Here is a 15,876-nt window from a genome sequence, read left to right as displayed (position 1 = left end):
TGGAAATTTTGGTACCAAAGCAGTCTTTTTGACAGTCCGGACAGCCGGAACATATAATACAATGAAATGAAACAAATGCGAAATATTTCGAACAGATTTTAGTCTAAAATATAACGGCATCGCTTGTGCTTCACAGACAGAGAATGTCTGCACCGAATTTGAACGCATACTGTGCCAATCCCAATGCGGACCTGGCGAACAGTTTGGTGAACACCTCGATACAAACTCTCATTACTGCACAATGCGCCATATCCGCGAAGGATAGTTGGCCCAAAGACTATGGCGAAGAGGCGCTGAAAAGTGGTTTGGAGACTTATGATTTTGTGATTGTCGGTGCAGGTACAGCAGGCTCTGTGGTTGCTAGTCGTTTGAGTGAAAACCCTAGTTGGAAGATACTGGTGTTGGAGACTGGCAGCGATCCACCCCAGGAATCTGAGGTAAACGTATTTCTCCGATTTCCGTATTTATTAAAGGCTTTCACTTTTTGAAAATATTTCTAAGATTCCCGCCTTATACTCACAAACGTTGTTCACAAATTAGACCTGAAACTATTATACCATAGTGGGTTTTGTCAATACGCTGCCCAAAAGCGATGCAATATACCCCACAACATGTTTTATCATTACAGTGACATTGCCGCTGTAAATGTATCGTCCAATTTGCTAGCGCTGCAACCACAATATGCGGATTATCTACGTCGAGCTATAAGTCAAACAGATTTGATGCATACATTCAATGTGCTTGCGCATACAAAGTCAGCCGGAGCAATTCGTTTAAAGAGTACAAACTACAAAAACAAACCGAGCTTTTTACCCAACTATCTCACCACACCAAGGGATTTGGATGACATGGTGCATGGTGTGCGCTTTCTGAAGCGCCTAGAACGCGCTGCAGCATACCGAAGTGTAAATGCCACTATTCTACGAATACCAATAAAAGAATGTGATAAGCTGAAATTCAAAAGTGATGATTATTGGCGATGCTACATTAAGTATTTCACCACGACTAGTTTCCAAGTATGTAGCAGGCACTGGGAAGATGGGTCCACCAACTGACGTCACTACGTGTGTGAATTCTCAATTGCGTTTGCATGGCAGATGCTAGCATTATGCCCCATGTAGTCAGCGCAAATACAAATGCCGCCACAATCATGATACCGGAGCGTGCGGTGGATTTCATAAAAACAGATTGGGCCGCTCTGAAAGCGAAGATACTTACAAAAACAGCCAACTGACATGAAATCTTAACACTTGAGTCGGTGCAAAATTAGCTGTATAGTTGTATTATAGAAACCAACTAGCTACTCATGCATGAATTCGCAAAAGCTATTTTATGTTTCTTTTTTAATTTCTAACGCTGTAATTCGATTCAAAACCGTATGATAGGAAATTTTCCTATTTACACTTCCAAATTTTAGGCTTCTTATAAGAATTTAATTGTGAGTGGCAAACCTTCATGAGCGAATTCAATTCCAACTGAAAACAGTTGGTATTGCCAGATAGTTTAGCTTTACCATTTTTTTGTTTGTTGTCAGTATAAATTTCAATAAATAGAACTGAATAAAATTCCATTCATAAGTATGCCAACTATAATAGCACAAGGTAAATTCAACTATATAATAACCGCGAGTCAAGTAAAGATGAAATCACACGTCAATGACTGGAGAAATTTCTGTAATAAGTGTTTGTGAGTTTCTTAAGCCCTATTTGACTAGTCGTAATAAGGACAGTATCCTTTCTTTCGTATAGGGGTAATGAATTGTAACACGCTATATCTATCAATGTGTTTTAGTTCCGGTTAGTCAAGTCTTGTTTGTAGGAAAATATATGGCAACTACTCATCCCATTTCGCCACAAAGCAGCTGTTTACAGCCCGCAGCTGCGGCGAATTGGCCGCAATTTTCAGTGAAACGTCTTTTTTGTCGGTCTTTTATTGGCATTTGCTTTGGTGTTGTTGTTTCTCCTTTTTACTATTTACCAGCTGCTCCTCATTTCTTTACGCAGAGAACGTCAAATAAACGAAACATTAACGATTAACAAAGCTCAATCAGGAACTCCCGACCGTGTTGCCTTGCCCGGAAAATGCAATACCGGGGCCATTCACTGTCAGTCTTGCCGTCATTCTCGTAGCAAACTCGATTTTCGGATTTTGACAGCAAAGCTACAAGACGGATATGTTTTTTTTTTTTTAATAATTTTTCATATTTTCACATAAGTAAAATTTCTATTTATTATTTATAAACGTCTTTTTAACCGTACGGGAAATAAAATAATAAAAAAATTCCATTACTATTTGATCGACAACATTGGACAGTCAAATAAATTTTCTTGTGCAAAATTGTTTGTATGCCGTTGAACGAGAGCGAAATTTTTATATGAATTCGGTTCTTAGTAAATGCAAATTTTTAATATATTTTAACTATTGGCGGAAATCGCCAATATCTTGCGCTTTGTGTACAAGTGGAGCGTTTTTCGGCGTGACCCTGGGAGGTGGCTGATAAGCATTCCTTATCGAGAATTAGTGTTGTAAAAAACTTTGCCGTGGAGTACCAGAAATTAACTTGGAATAAAGGGGCTTCCAGGAAGCTGAAGTGCCCAAAAGGTGTTGTGAAAGTTTTACTTCGTAAAAGTGGCAAATACAGTGTTACCGTAAAAAATTCACATAAAGAGCCAGAAATAACACCAAATAAAATACCAACAACACCGCCACAAGCCCCAACAGAAAAATCAGAAGTTACAGAAGGCATACCGAAAATATTGCCTAAAATTGTTCCAGTCCGGCAAAATACATCTACAATTCGGCTACAAAGAAAGCCGGAAGCTCGGCAAATCGGGAAAAAAATGGAAAAGAAGTCACATAAAACAATACGCAATGGCAATGTGATAGTAAATAGCGACGGAGGTGTCGCCGGCAGTGCAGTCACATCTGCAATAACGCTTAACACACCCACGCTAGTAGGTGGACAGAAACAGCACACTACAGGCGGTGGCGCTGCATCCACTACCATTGGAAATGCCAGTGGTCTCAGTAGTGGCAGCAAGCATCGCAGCAGCAACTCAAGCCATCACTATCACACCCACCGCGGACACGCTACTAGTCATCACCATCCTCACACACACAGTCAGAAACAGCAAACGCAAATGCATCACGCGCCGAGTCCAGCTCTAATGCTTGCTGTCGGCAAAACGGTCAACGAATCCAGCAAAAGCACGAAAGTTACGAGCACACAAGTCACCAATGTAATGGAACACGCCACTGCGATGGTAACAACAGCCAGTCCCAAGTTAACAACGACGACGGCGATGCGCAACAAAAACGAAGGTGAGTGCACTTGACACATAATTCAACAATGTTTATCATTTGTTTGCATGACAATAAACCGAAAGTGAGAAAAGCCCGTTAGCATATGTATATAGAAAACAAACCATAAGCAATGAAAAATTATTTAAATTTAGCTTTCTAAGCCATGACCATTGATGGAATTTCTTATCGGGCGTTTTGAGTGCGAGGTATGTGAAATTTGTTGTGCTGTCTCGTCATTCATACGTACTTATGCGACCTTTACTAAGGTTGCAGCAGGCTCGACAATATTATCCATCTCTAAAAAGTGCAGTAAGAAAAATAATTAAAAGCTTTTCTTTCTTTCTGTTTATTAGAACAAATTAATAGATATTTAAAGCTTAAAACTGTGCCGAAGTAAATGAAGTACTTTACGTATGCTTTACGTTTATTTGCAATTTTAGTTATTACATGTGAATATTTGCAAGCTTCTACAATAAAATTTTATTATTGCATGTGCAATCGTTTAACAATGTTTTACATAATTCTATAATTAACTAGGCACTCAAATAAACAATCGCGTTGAGCAAGAGCACAACTGTAATCTATAAAAATGTTAATAATTCATCTACGTAGTATTAATTCTCCACCACTGATTAAGTTTTTTTTTTGCTTTTATGTATAAATATCATATTATGTATGTATGTAAATACATACTCGTACATAACTTTCTTATTTGGCCTTTTTTTCTTCTTTTTTTTTTTTGTATTTTATCTATAAGCATTATCTACATATATGTATGTATATAATATCTAAAATTTGTACATACTTCCATGCAAGCATGCCTATACGTCACACAGATAAATTCATCAGGTACTAAATTTATTTTTTATAACTATACTTATAGAGGCTATCAACGACTTACGTCAACGCATTCCTGAAATCGAAAATATATTCGATGTACACAGTCGTATTGGTAATGGCACCTTTAGCACGGTGCTTTTAGGCACTTTAAAGAAGGAGCGTGATTTACCCGAGCACATGCGACGTAAATTTGCAATCAAACATCACATACCCACCAGTCATCCAGATAGGATAATGAAGGAGTTGCAGTGTATGGCGAAAATCGGGTAAGTGAGGGTAGAGGGAAAGCGTTTAATAAGTTCTCAACTGATAACAGCCATGACTACATGCATACATATGTAAACATCGAAATCGTTCGTCTAAGTTGCTCTTGTTATCAAAGTATTTGATTTCAAATATGTACATTATACGTAGCAAATACATATGGATGTACTTTGGCTTGAAAACTTATTTAGCACTGTCGTATACACTATTTCCAGTATATTTTTGAAATCGCCACTAACCCTTTACCATATATTGCTTTGCAATCATCAATTTCTGTAGATATTTTGTGATTCAACGTTGGCTGTAGCACATACAGCAGTGTGTCTTGTAATAGAAACAGTAAATATCGACAAATAGCAACTCTTTCTATTTCACATTGTATATTTGTTGTCATTTAATTTTTTTATTTTTTGAAGTGCCCACCAAGTCGACATCTGAATCCATATCTAAAAATAACCACTTCTTTTGTTTTCTATTTCCATTGAATTTAATATTACGGCCAATTTCGCAAAATTCAACAAAAATATTTCATCGTATATTTCTATACATAATGATTATACACATTTTTGCTGGCATCCAGCGTTAAAAATTAGAACACACAGCATATCATGGGTATACCCGTGTCAAAAGAAACACGTCTATTTTATAGTTTTTATTTGCTTGTGAAAGAGTGTAAAATATTGCCACTCATGCGCCCAAAATTTGACGTCGTCAACCGTACAACTCATTTGAATTGCGTTGGAGCTTATGACGTATTTCGGAAGCTGCCAATATTTTCGTATTCAAATATATGCACACTATAGCCATAGCGGCCCGAAAAGACCCTAATATTACCCGCTTATTCGATTGCCGCGCGTTTCCCTTAAATGTGTGCTGGGGACGCCTACAGGTTCATGACGGGTACTTGTAGGCACCGAGCAAGCATAAATATATTATATGTACATATAATTGTACGTATGTATGTACATACATATGTGTAATTACATCTACTTACCAATGTGCTTCCATATCTACATACACACATATGTACATATGTATGGACATATCATTGTGGGCGGCGAAGCGCCCGGCGTATAGCAGCAGTCATTATATTCTATGCGAATCAACGGCTACGTCAAACTAGTTTGCAACTGCGCATGTTAAAAGAGCAACAATCAACTGTCAGCACCCTGCAATGCCCCCACCTGCGCTGCACACCACACACCGCAATTACATCAACGCAGCCGGTTAACGACAATAGGAATGGCGTTGTTGCTGCTGTTGATGTCTTTGTGGCCAATCGATCGCCGCTGACGTAGCGCCTTCATACAATCAGCATGGCGTACGCCGGCAGCAAAGTCACCTCGTAAGCACTTTAAGTAAATAAAACAGACTACTACTACTGTTACTGTCTGGTCTGGTCGTTCCGGGTCGATATTGCCCGCGCAACCTTCACCTTCGCTGATACCCAGCCGTAGGCAGTCGGGCGCTGGCAAGGTTGCAGTTATTGCTGTTCTTGCTTTAATTGATTCCCAGCACTACTCACTCGTACGCAGATACTGACACACATATGTACATACATACATACCAAATGCAAATAATGACTTTCGCCTGAATTTACTGGCTTGTTTTCGCTTTACGCGCGGAGTATACCGTGCACTATCGCACATTTAAAGTACTATCATCAGTTGATTTGATTCTACATTGTATTGTTTGTTCTTTTTTTCTGCCGCTTTGTACATCTTCGATAGCGCAGCTACGTCTAAGTGGGTATGGATGTACGTCACAGCTTGAAGACGCGCGTCACAGCAAATTTATTTCTATTCAACGTTGAATAGGCTGTTTGTCTAGCGTTTATATTCGGGCGGCGTGCCGGCCTACTTGTCACCTGCCACCTGCTTAGGTTAGCCGCTAGACGCCGCACACTCTTAAGGTGAGCCGTATTTGTCACCTTCAAACGCTGCAAATTCTATATCAAATCGCAATTTAATTGAGAAGGGCGACCCCTTATTGCTGCGCAACCACAACCACCCACTGCTGACGCTCAACAAGCGCAGCTATAAACCTGTAAAAAGTTGATTATGGTTTATTCATTGTACCATTCGTATTTAGTGCATGTTTATTACAGTACATATGTACATACATATTTAGTATATTCGTTTGTTTGTTTGTGCATCTCTTGAGCGTCAGTCAGGCGCATGTTTTTTCTGGCTGCGTTCAGGGGCGGTGGAGACGTGACGTCCACTCACGCTTCCTCTGTGAAACCGTCACTTACCCAACGTCTGTTGTTGCTGTAGTTGCTCATTGGTGGCTTAGGTTTATTTTTATACGCCGAATTTTTATTTACGTAAATAACAGCGCCTCGTACACTTTCGCGCTTTGCAGTCAATGATAATTGCTAATATTAATGTTCGAGCTTCTGGGTGAACTCAATTATTTATATTATTATATTTTTTCATTATGTGACGCACTGAACGCATTGTTTTCACACCGCACTCTCAAATACATATTTAGTCAACCCATTTTTAATATTTTTTTTCATTGCATACCGGAACTGTTCTAAGAAAATATTTCACAGCTATTTTCGGCGCCTCCGGATTTGTTCACGAACCACATATAACCTAACCTAAAACAAATTAAATTTCTTGCACTTTATCTATGGACAACGCGAAAGATCCTTCTGGAATAGACTTGCCCCTAGCAAAGTCCATATAGCCGCATTCGTAGAATTTCTTACTAGACACTCCAAAATTTCAAAAGTTCTATGAGTAGAAGAAGGTGAGGGAAAAGATCCAGGCAATTTCTCTTCCATTGTATACCTTTTGCAAAAGTGAAGTAGAAAAAATTTGTAAGAAACTGTTGCAGAGCACCGTGCCCAATGAGAATTCCGGCCCGATAGATATTGCCCCCTATTCCCCTTCTTTCTTTTAATTATATTTCGCCATATTTTTCGTTATTACATTTGCTTTTTCAATTTTGTTTTTACAGTGGAACAGACAATGTAGTCGGCATCAACTGCTGCATCCGCTACAACGAATCGGTGGCCTTCATCATGCCATATATGCAGCACGATCGGTTTCACGACTTCTTCAACAAAATGGATCTAGCCGAACTGCAACACTATATGCGCAACCTGCTGATCGCATTGCGGCACGTGCACAAATTCAATGTTATACATCGCGACGTGAAGCCGAGCAACTTTCTTTATAATCGCCGTAAACGCCAATTCCTGCTTGTGGACTTCGGCTTGGCGCAACAAGTGCCTACAGCGCACATCCCGAGCGCACTGGAAACCGGTTGCGAACAGTCGAATGCGGCAAACGCATTAACAATCGGCACGGAGGGTAAGCGACCACGCGATGGGGACGAAACGACATCCAGCAAGACGATTGACGGTTCCAACGGCAGTGCGGCGCCTGGTGATGCCTATGGTGGTTCAAAACGTCCACGCTGCACCGGTCCACTAAGCGAACAAGAGTTGTCGGCTAATACGACGCCAAATGCGCGTGTCGCCAACAGCTGCATTGTGGGTGGTTCGCCATTTAAAATGCCATTAAAACAATTGAATGAGATCACCGCCGCTGCTGGCAATAAGTGTGGCGCCACAGGGTTGGCAGCTAGTACTGCTTTAGTCAACAACAATACTAACCAAAATAACAGCGGTGGCGGTAATGGTATTTGCGAGACACCGCTGGGTCGCCAGGTGAAGTCGGCCATACTGGGTAGTTCGGCCAGCAATCGCTTCCAGCAAAAGATACGACAAAGCGCGGGTTGTGTGCGTAATCCCAACAGCATTGCTCCGGAAGGCGCCACTGGTTCTAATGCAGCGCCACAGTGTACGGATATATCCAGCAAGTACAATACTAATCGAAACCTCAGCACCGCCAACCGCCCAAAGTGCGTCTGCTATGGCAATCCACAAGTGTGCAACATGTGTCTCGTCAAAAAGGAAATGCATGCGTCGCGTGCCGGCACGCCTGGCTATCGGCCGCCCGAGGTGCTGCTCAAGTATGCCGACCAAACCACAGCAGTGGACATTTGGGCGGCAGGCGTAATCTTTCTATCTATACTGTCGTCGGTATATCCATTCTTCAAAGCCCCCAACGACTTTGTGGCGCTGGCGGAGATGGTGACGATATTCGGTGACAAAACCATACGTAAGACTGCCTTCATACTCGACCGCCTCCTCACACTCAGCCAAAAGACTAAGCCCCTTGATCTACGCAAGCTGTGCGTACGCTTTCGCAATCGCGTTAAATTCAGCTCGCCGGATTTGCTGAAGAAATATCAACGCTCAGATGGCACCTGTGAGGTATGTCGCAACTGTGATCAATTCTACTTCAATTGCCTATGCACGGAAACCAATTACAATACCGAGCCGCTAGACGATGATGATCCATTCCCCGCCAGTGCCTACGATCTACTGTACAAACTGCTTGAAGTCAACCCACTGGAACGCATTACTGCCGAGGAGGCCCTCAAACATCCCTTTTTCAGTGAGATGTCCACAAGCGGCAGTGCCGCAAACAATAAGAATGACAACGGCAGCGCAATCGCTTTAGAGACCACTCAGAAGAAGGGTCCGCGGGATAAGGTAGAGCCTTGAAATTTACGTAAACGTCGGTGCAAACGTAAAGGCAAAAAAAAAAAAGGAGAGAAACCAAAAGAAACGAGATGTATTGAAGAGCAAGTGTAAAATGTATAATCGGTGAAATTCGTTGTTAATTGTTGGGAATTTTTCCAATTTTTGAGCTTGTGCACTTCCGGTATCGGTTGAATCTAAAAGCAGGTAGCTCAAAACGCCTTGTTAAATCATACGACGATAAAATCGAATTGTGGATTTATTTAAATTAGTAATTTGTGGCAAACGCTTTGGACCATTCTCTAAATCGACAAATGTCTGTATAAAATTTACAAATGCGTTAGAAAAAATTGTGTATCATAGTGTAGTAGCGTTTTTATATACATATATAAATAGTATAGAAATATATTTTTCATGCCAATGTGCAATGATTATTGTAAAGAGCAAATCAACCAGTTATACCTCTCTAGTCCACAGCTAACGGAGCTTTGGGCGTTGGATTTTCGAAAACAACCCAGTTATCCAGTTATAAATGTAAATTGTACGCTTTTTTACGTAAAAAATTCCTTAATTTGTTTTAATTTTTAGTTTTTTGTTGAAAATTTGCGCTTATATGTATATATTAGCTATTAGTTATGTCTATTTATTGAGTATTATTAATGAAAATGTAACGGCAAACGTTAGTTTACTGTGCAATAGTTTTACTAGTTTCTAAATATTAGAATTGTATGATGTATATAAATTGTTTGTTGTGTGATTTAGCGTATATACTAGATAATAATTACATATATAAATGTACTAATTAAAATATTTGTTGCTTTATACACAAATACTAATTTTGTTGCGTAGCTATTTTTTGTTTAATTTTTTATTAATTAATACATCGCAGTTACCGTTGTTGTGTAGATATATGTATTGAATGTTCTACATATTTTTTTATTTCATATTTTAATTTTCGAAATTAGGCTTTTGCAAAATGAAGCGGCGAAATTTAAGGTCAAGACCGAGTTGGCAGTAGATGGATGTAAAGCCGGGTTTGATCCGGATCCATATGCCCAACTGTTGTTGGGAAGCTACTAGTAATAGCATTATCAGCTGTATAGTGTAGCTAATTAACCGCTATTTTTGTCGGTACAATATTACTTATAAATGCTTACTCAATATAGGTTTCACAAATACAGTAAAACGATTACCAAATACCATTGAAATCTCATAAAAGAGAAGTAAAATACTCAATTAGTTACAATTCTTATTCTACTTTTTTTTTATTTATATATAGTTTGTTTGAAAGTAAATTGTATTATTTTTAAAAATTTAAATGCTCACAAAACTCATGTTTGCATATTTTCCACTTTTCTCTTAGATTTAGGCGCTTCATCCTCCTCCAATTTCTCTTCCAACTGTATACGTTTACCCTTTTTCACCTCTTCCTTTGTGGGCTGTGTTCTAATTACACGTTTTTTCGGCGCCTTGTAACTACCTTGACCAGCAGCACGTTCGGCTTCTTCAACTGTGTATGGTTCTAATTCCAAAGCTTTCATGCGACGTTTATGCACTTTGGTGCGAAAGTGTGCTTGCATTGCATGGTCGTCGATAAAATACTTCGCACAGTGTACACAATAGAATTGTGCGAAACCTGTTTGTTCAAGATCCACCTGTTGATTGATGAGCTCTGCGGATTTCTTTTGCAGGTCGTCATCAATCTGATCTAGATCACGCCGTCTGCTGCGTACACGCCAACGTCTTCGCAAGTGCGTATCCCCAGAGTGCATTTTCTTACGCTTCTGTACCATACCCATTTTGAGGCGACTTCTTCAGATATTACACTTACAGGAGAGGAAATTAAAATATGCCTGAAATAATGGATATTAAAAATAAATTATTCTTAAATAGTTTAAAATTTTTAATAAATATAGAAAAGTTACCAATTAAATTACGACTTTAGGTGAGCACGCGTTTTGTTTTTATACAACACACACACAACTTTATCATATGTTTCTGACAGTTTGCCTTACGTGACATACTTACTTTGCATTCGCAATAGAATAAAATTTCGAATATAAATACTTTTTATATTATTCAATAAAATTTCTTAAACAGCTTCAATTGTTATGTACTACATTACATATATTAAAATTTTTGTAAAATTGGACATATTCACGAGCTATCTCATATGCAATTAAACTACACATTGTCATTCACAATAGACTCGGCTCATTATGCATTTCTGTCAACAGCTGTGCACTCTGCAAATGTATGCTCTCTATTGGTGGGCTGGTGGAGCTTAGCGCCAGAAAGTTGTCAATTGGTCGAAGAGTACTCAAGTGATTGGTTATGTGAGTTTTCCATTGTAACTAAATTTATAGTATTTGTTATTAAAAGATGTTGAACAAGCATATTTACTTCCCCCACATAAATAAAGTGTAAAAGTGGCAAAAAGTTTGCTGTAAGTGAGTAAGCATTTACGCCTATAGAGTGACAAAGTGTCTGAATGTGTTGGGTAATTTGGAGCCAAAATCGTGATTGTGCACAGTGTATTGCATAAAAATAACGCTAAATTAAATAAATAAAAATCAAAAACCATTCAATGAACGAATGATAAAAATCAATTGGTTTAAATAAGTTAATGAATACATTCCAATAAAGTGCATTCAACTGCTGTAGAAACCAACTGCGACCTAATTAAATCAACTGGACTGGATCAGCTGGTACATCCATAAACGCTGCAGTTGTACATTTGGTCTTCCATCATATCACAAAAGCGACGACAGCACAGCAAAAGTGGTAAGTGTGCGAACAGTAAATGCATTTTGACTTCCCAGATAGTGGAACATTCTTATCACTTACGCTTATCGGCTTTTACAGTAATTAGTAGCTTCTCACTTATATCTACACTCCTGACGGTAATTCCCAAATATTAAGTTCTTTTCGAATGTTTTTTTTTTTTTTTTTGTTTTCCACGCACAAATATAACTGTTATTATTTATTTATACCATTTAATTTGTACATGTTATCATGTTGTATTTATCTCAAACATTGTGCGCTAATGTATAGGTTGGGTTTTCAATGATGTAACGCGTCAGCTAGCAAAGCAATCATGTATGCATACAGCAGTCCAACATAGCAAGATATTCACGTACTCATGCGTATACAAAGTAGTATTCCGACATAGAGCAACGGCTTGAGGCAATATCACATTGTTGCCTAATCTACAAACCGGTCAGTGGTATTTCACAAAACTTTATGTCAATTATCTGAGCGAGCGCTGGAAGCTTGCATCTGCTGCTGATGATGAGCTCCATGTCTTGTTGGGGTAATACAAATATAAAATATTTCAACTGAAGTGCAGTTAAAAGTTTGCTAGTTTGAGTATCGCGAACATTAAAGAAAGGCGCACACATAAAACCTGGTATGGATAATGCAGAAATGCAGCGTACGAATCCTAATAAGCACAAATTCCATAAATTTTAAATAAAGTGCAAAATCTTTCAAACGTACGCACGGCATTAATTTAGTTGAATAAATTTATCGGCAATATGTGCATATTTTATTCAAGAAGCTGAATCGTTTTCTTACTTCTAATAGAAGCTTAATTTCTTTCCTATCTAGAGGTTGTCTGTAGTTGAAAATTTGAACGAACTGCAATTTATATGATTAATGTACTTCTACATATACATACTCCCACAATATTATTATTCCCAAATTTTAATGGCAACCGAAATATAGCAACAGGTTGCTGTGCCAGGCAGCAATCAGCGTTAGTAATACAAATGACACGCATATCTATATGCCCATATACATATATCGTACATACATACATACATACATACTAGTAGTTTTTATAATCGGTATGCAATCATTATTTGTAATTTTATACAGTTCCGTTTGTTTGCCCAACTGCTAAACCGCTAAAATTACACTTAATAGAAGCCTGTTTTTGTTTATGCTTATCCGCTTACATTATACGTATATATTTTGTTATAGAACTGGTTTTAGCAGTTCTAAAAAACAATATTTTTGTTATATCTCGTTGTTTCTAATCCGAGAGGTAAATACAACTTGCATTAATTGCTTGCTGTGTATTAATTAAGCCAACTCTTGTATATCAATTAAACATTTTTGCCACAATATACATATATATGTATGTACATAATTTTTAAAATATTAATTATGTTTTCCATATTTTTCGAAAAGGTGAGCATAAATACATAAATAAATAAATTATTGTTTTTTCATATTTCGATGGTATGTACATCAAAAATACAATATTAAATTTTAAATGAACATTTCGAATATTTTTTGTAGTTACAGGCTTCTAAAGTATTGCCGCTCAATTCAATCGGCTCTGTCAATTTATCTTTAAACGTATACTATGTATGCATGTAGAAAATGTTCATTCTTTGTTTATTTACTATTTCTCCAATCCAATTTCAATTCGCTTAAAAAATCGATGGTTATCGACTTTCGATAATATCCATGCATGTTGTCAATCTGCACTATTTCATATTTGAATTCGTAAACAATACAAATATTTTGCTATTAACACTAATTTTGATTGATTTATGGCACCCACTTTGCAAAAATATATTATATATTTAATATAAGTACATATGCACACATTGTATACATGTTTTTGCTACCAGAGTGTTTTGCATTACGTTATAATTGTAAAGGTTAACTAATTGGTGCAACCGCTCGAATTGTTTGCCACAAAAAGAAGTGTGCTTTTCGATTTTTTTAATGAATTGTAAAATTTGTGTGCAAACCTCAATGTCAATGCCAAGCGACCGCCACCGATATTGTCGGACATTGATGGACGCATAATTAATAAGCCTACATTTTACGCGTCTGTATGAACATACATACATATGACGACGCTGCTGATTACTGCCGCTGGTGCAGAACGATCGGTCAGTTGTCGCTATTTAATAAATTCACTTTTCCTGGCTGCTGGTGTTGTATGACAAATTTCAATACTTTTACTGTGCGCCTGTAAAGCACACTTTCAAGTTACAACCACAACGGCGGGTTGCAGCAACAAACACTAAAGTCAGCTGCAGCTTCGATTACAATCAACACATCTGCTTGTGCGTTAATTAGCCGCTAATAAGCAATGATGACAAGAGAGGTCTCCTATTTCATAAGTGTGAAAGGCGTTGCACGGCTGCGTCGCATTTAGTATTATTATCTTTAAATATTTGTGTTTGTGCATAGGTGTAAAAGCAGTTGCTGGCCGGTTCGAGCAAATACAATAAATAAATAAAGTAGGAAATGTGGACAAAGAAAATGTAAATCGGCGCGCAGATCGCTTTAAGCGCCGCAAAGTCACGTTGAAACTCATTTTGCGCAGCTTGTATGTGTGTAGCTGACCATACATACATTACATGGAACTGTGCACTTTAGAACGCGCGCGTACACAGCCGCAAATTCGAAAGGAGAACTATATTCTTATCGAGATGCATTCCAATTTTTCGGCAGGGTCAGCTTTGCCAGCAAATTGCCAAGTTGGCAAAGCAATTTTTTAACTTTCTGCTGATTTGGCGAATCGTGCCGGTATTAACGTTGCTGCAGCCGTGGTGAATTATGTATTTAGTGCACCTGTGTTGGTGCTACGGCCCGTATAAGCAACGTTTCAGTTGCTAAAGCGCTGGCCACACACACGCGTGCACGACATCACACACATACATAGGTGCCAAGTTTGTGTACAGTTGCGTTGCATAAGCGCTGCAAAAAATGCGCTTTCTTCAATTATTTATTACCAAATTTTGTTACGGCGGTTCACATACAAACACACACCCGTGTATAACGGCATCACATGTTACCCACTGCCGCGCTGTGCATTGCATTTTAGCGTCTTAATTTTGCTATCTGACTGGTTTCCAGTTATTGCTTTTGCGATTTCATGAATTCGCTTGAGTTTATTTCCCAGCACATGACTGCTGCTGCCACGTCGTACCTGCCCATTTCAAGGCAAGCCAGTTGAACGCGCTCAGACAGTGAATGGCTAGCTTAGATTTTAGTGCTAGCCAAAGTACTTATGTGTTGCCACACCGCTAAATGTTGGCTAATGAGTTGGCAAAAAGATTAGAAGGTGCAGATTGTCTTTCGAAATGCAATTAATGAATGTGTACAACAACATGACCCAAATTCTCTTTTTGTGATTTCCGAACCTTGCTATCAAACTCAGATCTCTTTGTTTTAAGATTGAATCGATGCAAAAAGATACAAAAGTGTATTGTATATTGTAGCCCAAATTCAGCGATAAATTAGAAAAAACGCTGAGCAAATGAGATCTCTCTAGGTCTTGTTAAATACGATTACTCCCAAAGTGATCTACGTCGATCCTCCATAAAGCCACCAAAGGAATAATATTATTTTAGGCGAATTTTCTATTTAAGACAAGCAAAAGTTGCTCGAAATTAATATTGAATCAGTTAAGAGAAATTTTAAAGTTTAGAAGAATAAAACTGATGAAACACAAGAAAAAACATCGGTTGCACCGAGGAGATATCACACTTTAGTATAAAATGTTATAAATCTTTATCTTCAATTTGATGAGGCAGTTTGTATAACAGCTACATATTAGGTTGTCAAAAAAGTCTTGCGGTATTTTCGCTAGTTGGCGCTGAGAGCGCGTAGTTCTAGTTTTCTTCATCGCATCGGGTCATGCTATACCTTTTTGGAAAGCTCATTTCACGCGCTAATACGTGTTTGATTGATTGTTGTTTATTTTAAGCCGTTCGCGAGTTATAGCGTCGCAAGCATGGAGCAAAATAAAGAGAAAATACGGCATATTTTACAATACTAGTGCGGTAAAGGCAAAAATGCATCTCAAGCCGCCAATAAAATTTGTGCAGTTTATGGACCCGATACAGTTTCCATTTCCACCGCACAACGATGGTTTCAAC

General features: G+C 38.4%; 3 protein-coding genes and 1 pseudogene across 5 annotated transcripts in view; 3 read left to right on the top strand and 1 right to left on the bottom strand.

The window, feature by feature from the left end:
- Nucleotides 1-120: 120 nt before the first annotated feature.
- LOC108978392 lies at nt 121-1,606 on the top strand (annotated as a pseudogene).
- A 263-nt stretch (nt 1,607-1,869) lies between these two features.
- On the top strand, nt 1,870-9,534 carry LOC108978414 (cell division cycle 7-related protein kinase). Its single transcript, XM_018948681.1, has 3 exons — nt 1,870-3,321; nt 4,187-4,409; nt 7,375-9,534. Exons 1-3 carry the CDS (start codon nt 2,841-2,843, stop codon nt 8,990-8,992), a joined length of 2,322 nt encoding a protein of 773 aa, XP_018804226.1. The 5' UTR covers nt 1,870-2,840; the 3' UTR covers nt 8,993-9,534.
- Nucleotides 9,535-10,253: 719 nt separating this feature from the next.
- On the bottom strand, nt 10,254-10,997 carry LOC108978423 (zinc finger protein 593 homolog). Its single transcript, XM_018948696.1, has 2 exons — nt 10,894-10,997; nt 10,254-10,821 (listed from the first exon to the last, which is right to left on the bottom strand). The coding sequence occupies exon 2, from the start codon at nt 10,765-10,767 to the stop codon at nt 10,300-10,302; it is 468 nt and encodes a 155-aa protein (XP_018804241.1). The 5' UTR covers nt 10,768-10,821; nt 10,894-10,997; the 3' UTR covers nt 10,254-10,299.
- Nucleotides 10,998-11,225: 228 nt separating this feature from the next.
- Nucleotides 11,226-15,876, top strand: part of LOC108978419 (high affinity copper uptake protein 1) — a 31,220-nt gene continuing 26,569 nt past the window's right edge. The window contains exon 1 of one of the 3 annotated variants that reach the window (XM_018948690.1): nt 11,226-11,752. The gene's annotated coding sequence lies outside the window, so the exon portion shown is untranslated. The remainder of the gene's footprint in view (nt 11,753-15,876) is intronic. The other 2 variants (XM_018948691.1, XM_018948688.1) reach the window with 2 other exon arrangements.

Source organism: Bactrocera latifrons, unplaced genomic scaffold (genome assembly GCF_001853355.1).
Source record: "Bactrocera latifrons isolate USDA-ARS-PBARC rearing strain unplaced genomic scaffold, ASM185335v1 scaffold_121, whole genome shotgun sequence".
Lineage (NCBI taxonomy): Eukaryota > Metazoa > Arthropoda > Insecta > Diptera > Tephritidae > Bactrocera > Bactrocera latifrons.
The sequence above is the reverse complement of the archived record's forward strand: the minus strand, read 5'-3'. Positions and strand labels throughout refer to the sequence as shown.

Coding starts and splice junctions, on each gene's coding strand:
- LOC108978414 (XM_018948681.1), top strand. CDS start 2,841: ATGGAAAAGAAGTCACATAAAACAATACGCAATGGCAATGTGATAGTA. Junction 3,322..4,186: donor GATGCGCAACAAAAACGAAG/GTGAGTGCACTT, acceptor CTATACTTATAG/AGGCTATCAACGACTTACGT. Junction 4,410..7,374: donor CAGTGTATGGCGAAAATCGG/GTAAGTGAGGGT, acceptor TTGTTTTTACAG/TGGAACAGACAATGTAGTCG.
- LOC108978423 (XM_018948696.1), bottom strand. CDS start 10,767: ATGGGTATGGTACAGAAGCGTAAGAAAATGCACTCTGGGGATACGCAC.